At 38.3% G+C, this 11824-nt stretch overlaps 1 protein-coding gene across 2 annotated transcripts; it reads right to left on the bottom strand.

Annotated features, from left to right (window-relative positions):
• Positions 1-215: 215 nt before the first annotated feature.
• Positions 216-11631, bottom strand: bicral (BICRA like chromatin remodeling complex associated protein). 2 transcript variants are annotated; one of them, XM_066666110.1, is made up of 11 exons: positions 11481-11631; positions 9052-9097; positions 8693-8741; positions 8388-8453; positions 6897-8291; positions 6723-6783; positions 6541-6631; positions 3866-4011; positions 3694-3788; positions 3477-3579; positions 216-2910 (listed from the first exon to the last, which is right to left on the bottom strand). In XM_066666110.1, the coding sequence occupies exons 1-11, from the start codon at positions 11596-11598 to the stop codon at positions 2432-2434; spliced, it is 2649 nt and encodes an 882-aa protein (XP_066522207.1). In that variant the 5' UTR covers positions 11599-11631; the 3' UTR covers positions 216-2431. The 2 variants fall into 2 exon arrangements, with proteins under 2 accessions (XP_066522207.1, XP_066522208.1); XM_066666111.1 differs by lacking the exon at positions 11481-11631 and adding an exon at positions 11209-11306.
• Between the last annotated feature and the right edge of the window lie 193 nt (positions 11632-11824).

Here is an 11824-nt window from a genome sequence, read left to right as displayed (position 1 = left end):
TATGTGTATATAATGTATTTTTTCTACTGTTTCATTTAAACTCCACAAACTACATATTTACTTAATTTTGATACTTTATTGTGCAATATTTCTAGTTTAATATGAATGAGATTGAGTTTTTAATCCCATGATGTCTCTTCCTTTTAAATTATATAATGAAACAGAATTAAGCAATGATTTAAGGTTGTATTCAAAATGAATTTAATATTGATTGATCTTTGCTGTTGTAGTGAACACAAAAAAAAACCATACAGACCATATATTTCAAATATTGACAAACATGGTATTACCAACATAATAAAAATAACTTCATTTTTGTTTCATTTTTACATTCCTTTACAAAAATTATAAATATTTTGTGTTTCACTTTTACATTTTTTAATATAAAACAAATGTTACAAATAAACTTTTCAATGATGTAGAAAATGAAATGTTCAAAGCATGGGTACCCAACTTCAGTTTTTAGTGGCGTGTTAGGATTAAGTGAAGGCCACGCACACACACACACACAAGAGTAAAATAAAGAATATTCAAATTTGTGTTTTCCCATACACTCTCCTAAGGCAAAGAAGCCCTTCAAACAAAAGGTCTTCTAAATGAATCCCCTCTACACACACAAACACAGCTGAATTCACAGAGAACGTAGATAAACAGAACTTCTCTTGTCCATCATATTTGGTTGAATTGCTAGGAACGACAGGTATGTAGTGTCACTGATGAAGGAAACTTATATTTTAGATACAAACAAACGACATTTCAGCATTGAGAAGTACATAAAAATAAATTAAATCAGCCTTCATGAGATAATCTTTCACACTGCAATGGTCTGCCCATTCCTGCTCAAGTAAACAGTCTGATATTTACTTGTTGCAACCAGGATTAAAGCTAAACTCAGGAATTTCCAAGCCATAGTCTGACAGCTCCAGTACAGTTACCTAAACAATATTCTGTTTACCACCTAGAATTGCTACAGCTCTCAATTCCAAACTTTTAACATCTGTGTTTAGGGTTTATTTGATTATGTTTTTTGTTAATGTAAGAAAAGATGTAATGAATTGTAATAGGTGCTAATTATGGGAATTAACAATGTAAACGTTGCTTGGAAATTCCTGCTCGTGGCTTTAATGTTTTCTTAGAACAAAATAGTGGGAAACATGTAAAGGTTTGTAATAATTGCTGTTAAATAACCATGTTCAAGTGACTTCACCTCTAAATTTCCTAAACACTTAATCTTGATAGGTAGACAACTGGCTGCATAGAACATGGCTATTTTAAAGAGAACAAAACAAGCTGAAATGTGCAAATGCTAGTTGATACTAGTGGCTTAGACTAAAGACTAACTTTCACTAAGAGAGCATAGCCTGTCCAGCAGGGATCACCGTCCACAAGGGAAATGAAAATGTTACAGACCCTATTCTGTGGGCTCACCCAGGTTTATACAACTAGTCTTTCTGTCCAGGGCTAAGAGCAGTAAAGACAAAACGCATTAATAAAAAAAATAAATAAAAACATGAAAAAGTAACAATATACCCTCAATCTGAGGACACAAGTTCCACCTGCACAAAACCTCTCAGGATGAGCTTGTTTCTGTGAGGAGGGTGTTGCATACCTGTAAGGTACAAAACTAAATGCTAAATCAAAGAAATCTGAGCACAATGAATGCCCATACAGCAGTATTCTGTTCCTCAACCAGGACTGCACTAGTTTGTGTCTCCTCCTGATTCGCTCTTAATTCCCAAGAACTGAATCAGCAGTGAAAAGAACGTGGGACACAAATTTGCAGTAATAGGAACTTGCGGTGCTATAATTGAATACTACTGCTGAAATATCAACTAAACATGCCTATGTTTACATGCCTCTTTTGGTCAGAATCTACCAAAACAAACCATTACTAGAGGATTCATCTCCAAAAGTGCAAGAAATATCTGTAAAAAGACTGCTTTTCCAGAGGCAGATAAAGCCTAGTTTCAAAATATAAAGGATTTTCTGGGTTATTTTGTGGCACAAACGGCCAAGAAGATCTCACTCAAATGTATGCTGGCCAAACTGGGTTTCTGTTAGGTCATGCTCAGAAATCCCGAGTTTCAGTTGCCCTGCTGTAGCACCCAAAAGCATAAACAGCTGGCAGCATTTCACTGAGGAAGCACGTTAACCCTCACCGCTCCATGCTGATATTTCAGACATCACTGCCTTATATTACTGTATACACAGGTGGGTCTAGCTGTGTTAAAAAAAAGGCTTTATAACATGAAGATTTTTGTAACAATAGGCACAATAGAGCATCTCAATCAGTCTCTATTTTCTCACCCAAAGGGACGCACAAACCTGTTTTCTGAAGTGCATTCTCCAATCTCACACATCATGGAAGTCACTGTGAGACATGAAATGTGATCTGTTAAGCACACAAATAAAAAACAACAATGATATGGCACTAACATTCTAATATGCTGTTTACTGCAGCTTCAAGCACTGAGTCTGTGTCAGCCAGTGAGACATGACCATGATCTAAAGATAAAGAAGGTTCAGGTAGATAGAGCTGGGCAGTGTTGTGCTGAGACTGGATGGGAGATGTGGAGTGTTGTGCATCATGAAGGCGATGGTGGTGACTGCTGCTGCTGAAGACATTATTGGCCTTTTTTTTCTTCATGTCTATGGTGATCTTGATGGCAGTTTCTCCATGATCCCTCAGTTGCCCACCTCCTGGATCCTCAAAAGCTGAATATGATTCTGTCCTATAAGCAGGCTCCATATATATATCCCTCCCCTCTTCACTTCCTTCTATGTTTTTTAATTCTTGGCTTGGAGATGTTCCCATTAAACTAGGGAACTCATCATGGTCAAATGAATCCATGGCCCCTGAGTTTGAGATCATCTTCTTAGGTCCGCAGCAGAATTCCTCTAGGAAGCCATCTGGGCACATAATATTAACATTTATGAAAACTTCTGAACAATTGTCAACGGCAAAATGTTTAATGATGAATTGATAGGAATTCATAAGAGTAGCTTAGAAAAAGAGTTTGCACTTCTTTACATTAACATTAAAGGGAAAAATTAACACTGTTCCCTGGGGTTTTAATAAAACATCTGTAACATGCTGTGATCAAAGTTACATTTTTATTTTCAGCATAATTTATCAGTACACCTCTCTCTGTCATTCTATCATTTTGCTCTATTTAATCATGTCTTTGCACTTTCACTTAATTGTGGGTCATGAGCTCTGACTGGAGACACTCAGAGCGATTTGTTTTATCCCATGTTTTAGACTTAGGCAGAACACAAAAGAACTGACTGGGATGTTTTTTTCAGTTAGTGAGCTGGTAGATTCCCAATTTACTGAATTAATACACAGAAATTGTGATTTTTACAGTCTGTCCTGTTTTAAAAAAATATTTTTCCTTTTAAGTTATAAAGTGAGCAATACAAGGTTTTGTTACAGCAGCATCAAAATACACAGCAGTTACTGTGTTTAGAATTACCTGGGTCTACAAGTACCGTTCGTTTATCTTGAGTCAAGCTGCTCCGCTCTTCCTGGTTAAATGTCCTGTCAATCATCACTATTTCTGATGATGGGCTGGACCGCTGTGGGACAGCAAACACAGATTTGTAGTTCTTGGCTAATCAAGTTTGAATTTTTTTTTTCTTAATAAAGCTTCATAAGAAGTTTAATAAAAGAAAGCGTTGAAGTAAACCTACCTCCGCCTCCACCATGAGCAAGCGCCTGTATTTGTTCACCATGGCTTGTGTTCTCTTTAACACTTGTGTAGCAGCTGCCTGGAATTCTTCATCCACTGAAAACAGAAAGGACACTAAAAACAACAATTTTTCATTATATTTAAAATAGTGATTTAAAGTGCAGCAACTGTACCTTTGGTAAAATCCTCCTCACAAGGTGGTGCTCCTTGGAACACATGATACGGTAGTAATCTGTCAATGACATCATTTAGTGAAGTGAACGGGCCACGGTCTGTAGACATTACTCCAGTGTGATCCTTTCTTAATTGCTGCAGGATCCTGCAAACATTGTTAGGTTAATTCTGTGGTAAAACACTCATTTTGGTATATAAGTAAAAAATTCCACAATTCTTTTTATAATAAAAGCCTTATTTATCATCATCTTCATCCTTCATAGGATACAAAACAATGTTCAGGATGGTTAAGTGTGGAATATTCCATTCTAAACTAGAGGGAGAAAGTTTGTGAACAAACTTGTCACATATCATTGAAACATTAGCTTATATACTGCTTAATAGCTATAAAGTTATAATTTGTATCAATCCAATACTCCAAAACATGAAATACCACCAGCTTAAAAAGCCTGCCAATATATTTTGACTGCAACCTTAATAAAAATTCCACCACAAAAAATTTTTACCGTTTTATTTAGACTTATTAGACATTAAATAAATAACCATTTCAAATAAACATTCAATCCATAAAAACTGCCAATATATTTTAAATGCCACCTTTAATGGCCACTTCAAATAATCCTTAAAACCTTTAAAGGACTGCCAATATATGTTTAGACTACCACCTTAAAGTTCCACCTTACAACATAATAACCTTATTTAAATTGCCACACTGAAAACCATGCCACCTTAAAAGTACAGCCATTTTATTTAGAGTCTGAACCTAAAATAAACTTCCACATTAAATAAATGACCAAATTTAAAAGACTGCACATATACTTAGTCTGGCATCTTAAAATAAATTCCACCTTAAATTCACTAGTATCTTATAATGTCCCCGTCCACCAGCTGTGCGCATTCTCTCCCTGGTATGTGTGACATTTGCCACTGTGACATCATCATCCGAACATTTTGTAATGCATTTCTATGGGGTGGGATTTTGTATGATAATTGAATGAAAACCATAACTCAGATTGATCAAAAATTTGACATGGCGCATCGTCACCATCTGGAATTCCGTGGTTTTAGCATGAAAATTGACAGAGTTAGACCAGTTTGAAATTTGGCGTGATGCATTTCTATAGGAAAAATTCCTGAAATCTGTAAGTCAAACAGCTCCAAAAAGCACAAGCCACCCGAGTTGGTATAAGATCTATGATCCTGTGAAGTTTTATTTCTAATTTTCATCTCAAAACTGTAGAGGGAGAAGCATTTTACATTTTGAGTGTGGAATAATAATAAGAAGAAAAAAGAATAATAAGTTTTTGAAGAACAATAATTTGGTTTTGACAGGCCAAATGAATTAATTAGTTGAATCAAAGCTATTCTTAAAGGAGCAATCCATAATACTGACACAAAGCATTTAAAATCGGAAATATAATACAGTTTCAAAACAGTGTAAAGAGCTGTCTCACTCCTCCACATCCTCCACAGACGTGAAGCTCGCCCAGGTTGCCAGTTTGAGGTAAACTGAACAAACAAGCAAGAGATGAATTTAAGAACTTTGGACCATAATAGCTAGGAAGAATGTGCTATAATCAACATATTTACACAGAAAAGTGTTCATCATTTCACTAAAATATCTACCTATGCAAGAAAAAGGCAAAAAAGCTGAAAGAATGGCTGCCATTTCCCTGCATTTACAAGGCTTTACTGTCCAAACCCACCTTAAATATTTCAGCTAGACAAGGCTGGTGTTAATTATCGATTTTCCCTCCCACAATAACTGTCGTTTAGTAGGCACAAATTTGCTTCTTTTTCACAATTTTCATATTCAAATATTTTGTTCCACATTACATGTGTCTGTTTACGAGTATTATTGGCGTTATTCGCCAAGTTCTTGTATCCTCTGTTCCACTTTTAAGAGACACCTTAAATAGGTGAGTATGTAAAGATCTTTTTATAGAACACACTAAACACAGTCCTAACACCTTTCAAAAGTAGTACGGATGCATTTTCTTTATTTGAAACACACAACCTATGGCATTTACTCCTTTTAATCTATACATAGGCATCTGAATTTCTACATTTTTGTTTTCAGAAATTATTTACTGATACCTGTTCAGGAGAAAATTAGCCAGCTCTGGCTCTGTTCTGTAGTGATGCTGCTTCTAAACTGCCTTCACATTTCAAACACGAGGCCATTAATCCCTGTCTCTGGTCATTGAGATATTAAATGGGCAATGGGGCTTTTTGGGTCTGGTGAAATATAACATTAAATCTGTTCTCTTGGTCACTTCATGGCTGTAAGACAATACGTTTGTAGACCTGGCAGTGGTGGGGTTGGACTGTAAAATTCTTGGATAGAGGGCGGCATAAATTTCTTAATCTATGATCACACACCCTGGACATTTTATGATTAAGTATATATCTTACAGAATGCTCCTTTATCTATAGCAATGAAACCTCCAAAACATTCCCAATAAACGTATGTCACATTAAACAATGGTTAAAATACACTGTCTGATGCCTAACAAATTGTTATGACAGAATTGATAAAGGTTTTTGCATAGAATATTTTTTGTATTTTTTTAAAGCTGATTTCCAAGGCAAAAAAGTTCCCAAAGAATATTCAAATTTACCAGTTTACCACATTACCATTTCCAAAGATAATTAAATGTATTGGGTCACTCACATTGTTCCCCTAGTGAGCTGCTGAGGTGCAGGTCTTTTTGGAGTCATGGACATAAGAGGTTCGTGGGTAGCAGTACTTAGCGTTTTCATACCTGTGAATTCAAACATGATTTTTATTCACCACTTAAACTTGGTTATCATTAAAAAAGAGAAAAGCAATGCACAGTTAAGATAAATTCATACCTTTGGTTCCAAGAAGATTAACAAGCTGTGTCTGCCCTTTTTGGATTGGTAAGTTGGAGTCCTTGAAAATAATTTTTTTTTTTACTTATTTGGAGGTATTAGTAAGATCTTTATCATAAAAAGAAAAGACTATGTTTAAAACAAAACAAGAAATCATTAACAAATATGTCTCACCTGGTTCAGAGGTACCTGCTGTAGCTCCTGACCTGCAATGTACGAAGAGCTAGTTGCGTTCTGCGTCACAGGCACTAAAAGTCGTGATCCTGAACATACAGATATCTGCTGTTGGGGTTGGAGCCCCTGGGCTGCAGAGTTAACCATAGTAGAATGACTTGGAGTGACTGGACTGGGTGATGCATTCGTGGTCCAAACTTTGGCTGTGACACCAGGCCGTTGTGAGACCTGCACTACAGCTGTAGGAGAGACTTGCCCTATCTGGTTAACTATACCTTGCCCTATACCTTGGTTAACTATCAACTGTCCTCCAGCTGTAAAATTCTGCCCAGCAATAATCTGTACTGTTGTATTTTGATTGGTCAAGATGGAGTAAGTAGTAGTGCTAGTTAAAGAGTCGCCTCCTACTTGGCTGTTGGTTTGAAGGACTTGGCCGTTTACTGCCTGGAAGCCATGGACAGAGCTGCCGGTTGTGAGGGCCAGTGAACTGGGAAGCAAAAACTGCCCCTGTGGGAGACTGGATTGGGCCTGTGGCTGTCCTTGCTGTCCTATTGGGGAATGTACTACTATGCTGGTGCCTTGACTAACTACTTTTACTTGTTGGGTAGTCTGAGGAGATCCACTGGTTGTGTAAGCACTATTGGCTGGATTTGCAGGAGTGACATTGTTGGGCTGGATCCCTATGTTGCTGATATTGTACACAGTTTGTCCACCTGTCTGAAGAGGTTTAGGCTGAATGGGTCTAACCAATGTCTGTGGTGCAGGGCCTCTTTGAATGATAATATTCTGCAATGGTATTGCCCCTTTATTAAAGGGAACTGACACCTGTCCAGGTGCAGATGGACCAAAACCTGCACCCTGGCCAGTATTGCTCGTCACTGCATTCCCACCAGGCCTTAACAGGATCTGAGGCCGCTCCAGGCTGTTGATAGTCATCATAGACGGGGCACCTCCATTAAATGAACCCACTAACTGAATATGTCCAGTTGGTCCATTGGCCAACGGTAACTGGGGAACTTGCTGGATAAAAGCCTGAGGTTGTGCCCCAGCAAGGGGCAATGGGCCCATTACTCCTGCTCCTGGAACACCACCAAATCCCCCAGAGGCCAGCTGTTGTGGGAAGGTGGTAGTAGCAGGGGCTAAGGAAGGCTGGGATTCCAACAAGGCCTCTTGAGCCAATGTCTGCTCTGTGATATCTGCCTCCAGCAAAGACTTTTGGAGAATGTCAAATGGTTGATCTTCACCACCAAGATCAATTCCACTGGGCGAGATATCCCCCTGAAGTTCATCCTCAATAAACTGAAGACTGCTTGAGAGCTGAAGTCTAGCCCCAGCAGCCTCACCAAACTCTTCCAGGTGATTGTGGCCATCTTTAAGACCTTCATCTGAGCCACCCTGGACAAAAAAAACAAAAATAATTTACAAAGCAAATAGTGTCATGTTACACTGGAACCGTATCACTCTACAGATTGAAACTTAAAACATACTCACTGTGTCACTTGTAAAAAAAGAGTCTGCAGATCCATATGTCGCATTTGTCAGGTCATCTTCCTCTATCTGCTCAAAAAACACAAAACAGTGGCAAAATTAAGAGGGCTCTAATCCTAAAAGCCAAAGTACTGTAAAATATTACATTATGTAATCTATGATTATATTAGCTAATGAACTGCAGCATATGTGTTGGACCAAGGAAAAACTGAACTGAATTTAGTAACTTTCCAGGACCAAATCAGGACATTCCTGCTTCAAAGCATTCACCCAAAGTACCACCAAATAATACCAATTCTAAAACATACCGATTTGTTACAGGAGCCATGAAGATAGTCGTTCAAATCTTGTACATCCCTGTTTTGAAGAGAAAAAGCATAAACCACATGTTTGTTTGAGCAGCAAGTTTGTTTGAGAAGTTGACAGCAATAAAATACACTGTATTAAAGAGGTACTTAAATGGTCATAAAGGATAATCTTTGGTATGCATTGCTTTAACAGTGCTGCAAACAATGTACTGCAAACTAAATATTCAACCTTACTTCAATTAATTTGCTTCAAGCTGAGATAAGCGTATTTTTATGTCAAGGGATATATTGAAGCACCCTTATTTTAGTCCAAATAGCCTATTACATATTAAAACTAAAATTTAAATAGCTAAACTTACCCTATGAAATCCAGAAGACGGCGATCGTCTTCATCATCCATGACAACTGTGGTTAGAGAATAATATACATTTACAAATTTCTCAGACAACCACTAGGTACCACTATACCAGTTTTCTACTTTGGTACTTGCTGTAGTTAGTAAAGGAGTTTATAGCAGCTGTATCATTTCTCCTAATAAACATGTTAACATGTTTATAAACAGTAACATCTAATTTTGTACATTTAGTATTTTCTACTTTAGACATATTATTCATATAAACAAAGCCTCTATAATTATAACGTACTGGTTTTTATAAATATTTTAAATATTTAGTGGTTTTGGATGCCACTTATGAGAGCATTTGTACAGAAAAAAGAGTAAAACTCTAAAATGTGTGGCAGACGTGACAAACTTGGATTTTTTTTTTTTTTTTTGGGGGGGGGGGTGAACATAAAGCAATAAAATATATTTGCATTTGAAGAGTTTTGTTCCAAGGATGTGCTGGCTAGAGGGAAAGGTTTTTAAAAACAATTATTACTACATTTTAAAATCTGATTAATGAGTATGACGGCAGTCGTGTTCATCTCCTTGCTCATGTTTCTGTACTGAAAGCGGACACAATACACCTCGTTCTCCACTGAGTGTAAAATGGCGGCGGAAAGCTGAAACTGCGCCATACAGATAGCCGCGGGCAAACTGTACAGAGCTACAGCAGATAACTCACAAATAAGAAAAGGAAATGCTGCCATTTTAATAATAGGGGTGCTGGAGTATGTAATCGAGTTTTTCACAGTTTTAAACAAACATAATGAACTGTGACTAGAGGACATGCGTGTGGGGGATGGGCAAAGTAACATTCCTCTTTATTTGGATATTTATTCGGGAGGCTGCTATATATATATATATATATATATATATATATATATATATATATATATATATATACACACATACATATACACACACACACAAACATGATTATGACAGTCTGTCACTGACTTACAGCCTCATCGACTGACCAAAGCAGTGACTTTTACTTTTGGTGTGAATACATATTTCATTGTTACACCCAGTTATGTCTTTATGAAGATCGTCTTTGTGCGACAGTTTAACCGCCTGATACATCTTCCCATTTTACACCAGAAGGTACAAAACATAATCAGTGCTTTTGTTCAGTTAAAAAATCGTTTCAGGTCCCCCTTGCATATTACGCTCTCTTAAACGGTTTCATTTATGTTCAAAAATGAAGTTGGGCAATAGAGAATGCGGAAATAGATTGTGTGCTTTAGATGAAAATGCCAGTTTCGGACGAACAGCCACATTAAGGACTAAATTCTGTTACACTTAAATGATACAGGTTTAAAGACAACCGTTAAAGAAGCGCATGACTAAGTTACGAATATAATTTACTGGCCAAATAAGGGAGGGGAAAGCATCTTTCCCTTCCTCTCTGAAAGACTAGCAAAAGGTTAGCCGTCCGCTTCGATTGTTGAAGCAGGGGGGGCGGAAAGGAGACGCAGCAAAAAAAACATCGACCCTCGATGTAACGTACAGTCTAATTTAAACTGAGACTCAGAGAGGACAGGGCTCTTCATTCTGCAGCATTACAGTCCTCTGATATAGGGGCGAGTCCGACAATAAAGCTTTATCTGGGTTTAGCTTAGCCAGAAGACTCATAATTTCAGCTCTAAAAGCAAAGGAACACATCCAGCTGGAAACCAGCAAAAAACAAGACTGAATGAACAGACGACGCTGTGTAGATCTGCTGAAAAAATGCCCCGCTGTTTTAGTTGTTTCTGCGGTTTGTTCTGGTCTCGTTCTCGAACACGGGACACTTTTCTCGGCCACCGTTTTACTAGCGGCCGCACGAGTTCACGCTGAGCCGAAGGAAAGCAGACGCTCGGATGAACTGCGGATCTCTCTCTCTCGCTCATCTATCCCGATCCACGCCGACAGCGCCTTCTTTTGAAAGAAGGAAGCAGATTAACCGACGAATCCTGGCGTATTTTTCACAGCTGATGGCCTCCTGTGGCTGAACGCTAGCTGTTTCGCCACCTCTCTTGAAACGAAACGAAATCGACGACAAACACAAGCGAAGTAAACCGTTGTCGAGCCAATAAATATTTATTTCGATTTGCATGACACAAAGACTACTGAAAAAGAGGCAAACCCTTACTCCTGTCTCACTCCTCTTGAAACCCAATATCTCCATTTGGCAACTTTTAATTTGCTCCCCCCCTCCTTCTCCTCCTCCTCCTCCTTCTTCTTCTTCTCCCTCTCCCACTCATGTATTTTTCTCTCACTGTCCCTCGCTCTGTGTCTCACATAGATTTTTCTCTCCACGCTCACACTCTTCCCTCCCCGAAGGAAGGGGAGGAAGGAGGTTGTGTGTGTTTTTTCCTTGAAATTTTTATCACAAAATTATAATACACTCAAAGGGAAACTCACCGTCATGAAAAAGCAGTGCCTTGTCAACGGGGTTTCCTCGCCATGTCCGCACGGGCCGCTGCAGCAGCTCTGCTCCGGCAGCAGAGGCAGCATCTACAGCCCGGAGAGAGGAGAGCATTAGAGAGACCCTCTCTCAGGAGAGCAGTGAGACCCTCAGAGACACGGACACTTACACTCAAACACACTCACATTAACCACTCTCTATCACTCACCATAATGTCAACCTATTTATCAGTGTAATTACTACACTAAGCACCAATTTTTACTCTCATAGCCATAAATGTTAAATCATAGACAATATCCAGCAATAGAGGGCGGGGTGTCAACTCTGACCACACCCAAAA

This window comes from Hoplias malabaricus, chromosome 3 (genome assembly GCF_029633855.1).
Source record: "Hoplias malabaricus isolate fHopMal1 chromosome 3, fHopMal1.hap1, whole genome shotgun sequence".
NCBI lineage: Eukaryota > Metazoa > Chordata > Actinopteri > Characiformes > Erythrinidae > Hoplias > Hoplias malabaricus.
The sequence above is the reverse complement of the archived record's forward strand: the minus strand, read 5'-3'. Positions and strand labels throughout refer to the sequence as shown.

Bases quoted from the DNA above. Each gene is read 5' to 3' on its own strand.
- bicral (XM_066666110.1), bottom strand. From the start codon at position 11,598: ATGCTCTCCTCTCTCCGGGCTGTAGATGCTGCCTCTGCTGCCGGAGCA. The intron at 9,098-11,480 runs GTGAGTTTCCCT...CTCTAACCACAG, and splicing joins GGCACTGCTTTTTCATGACG to TTGTCATGGATGATGAAGAC. The intron at 2,911-3,476 runs GTAATTCTAAAC...TTATGTGCCCAG, and splicing joins AACGGTACTTGTAGACCCAG to ATGGCTTCCTAGAGGAATTC.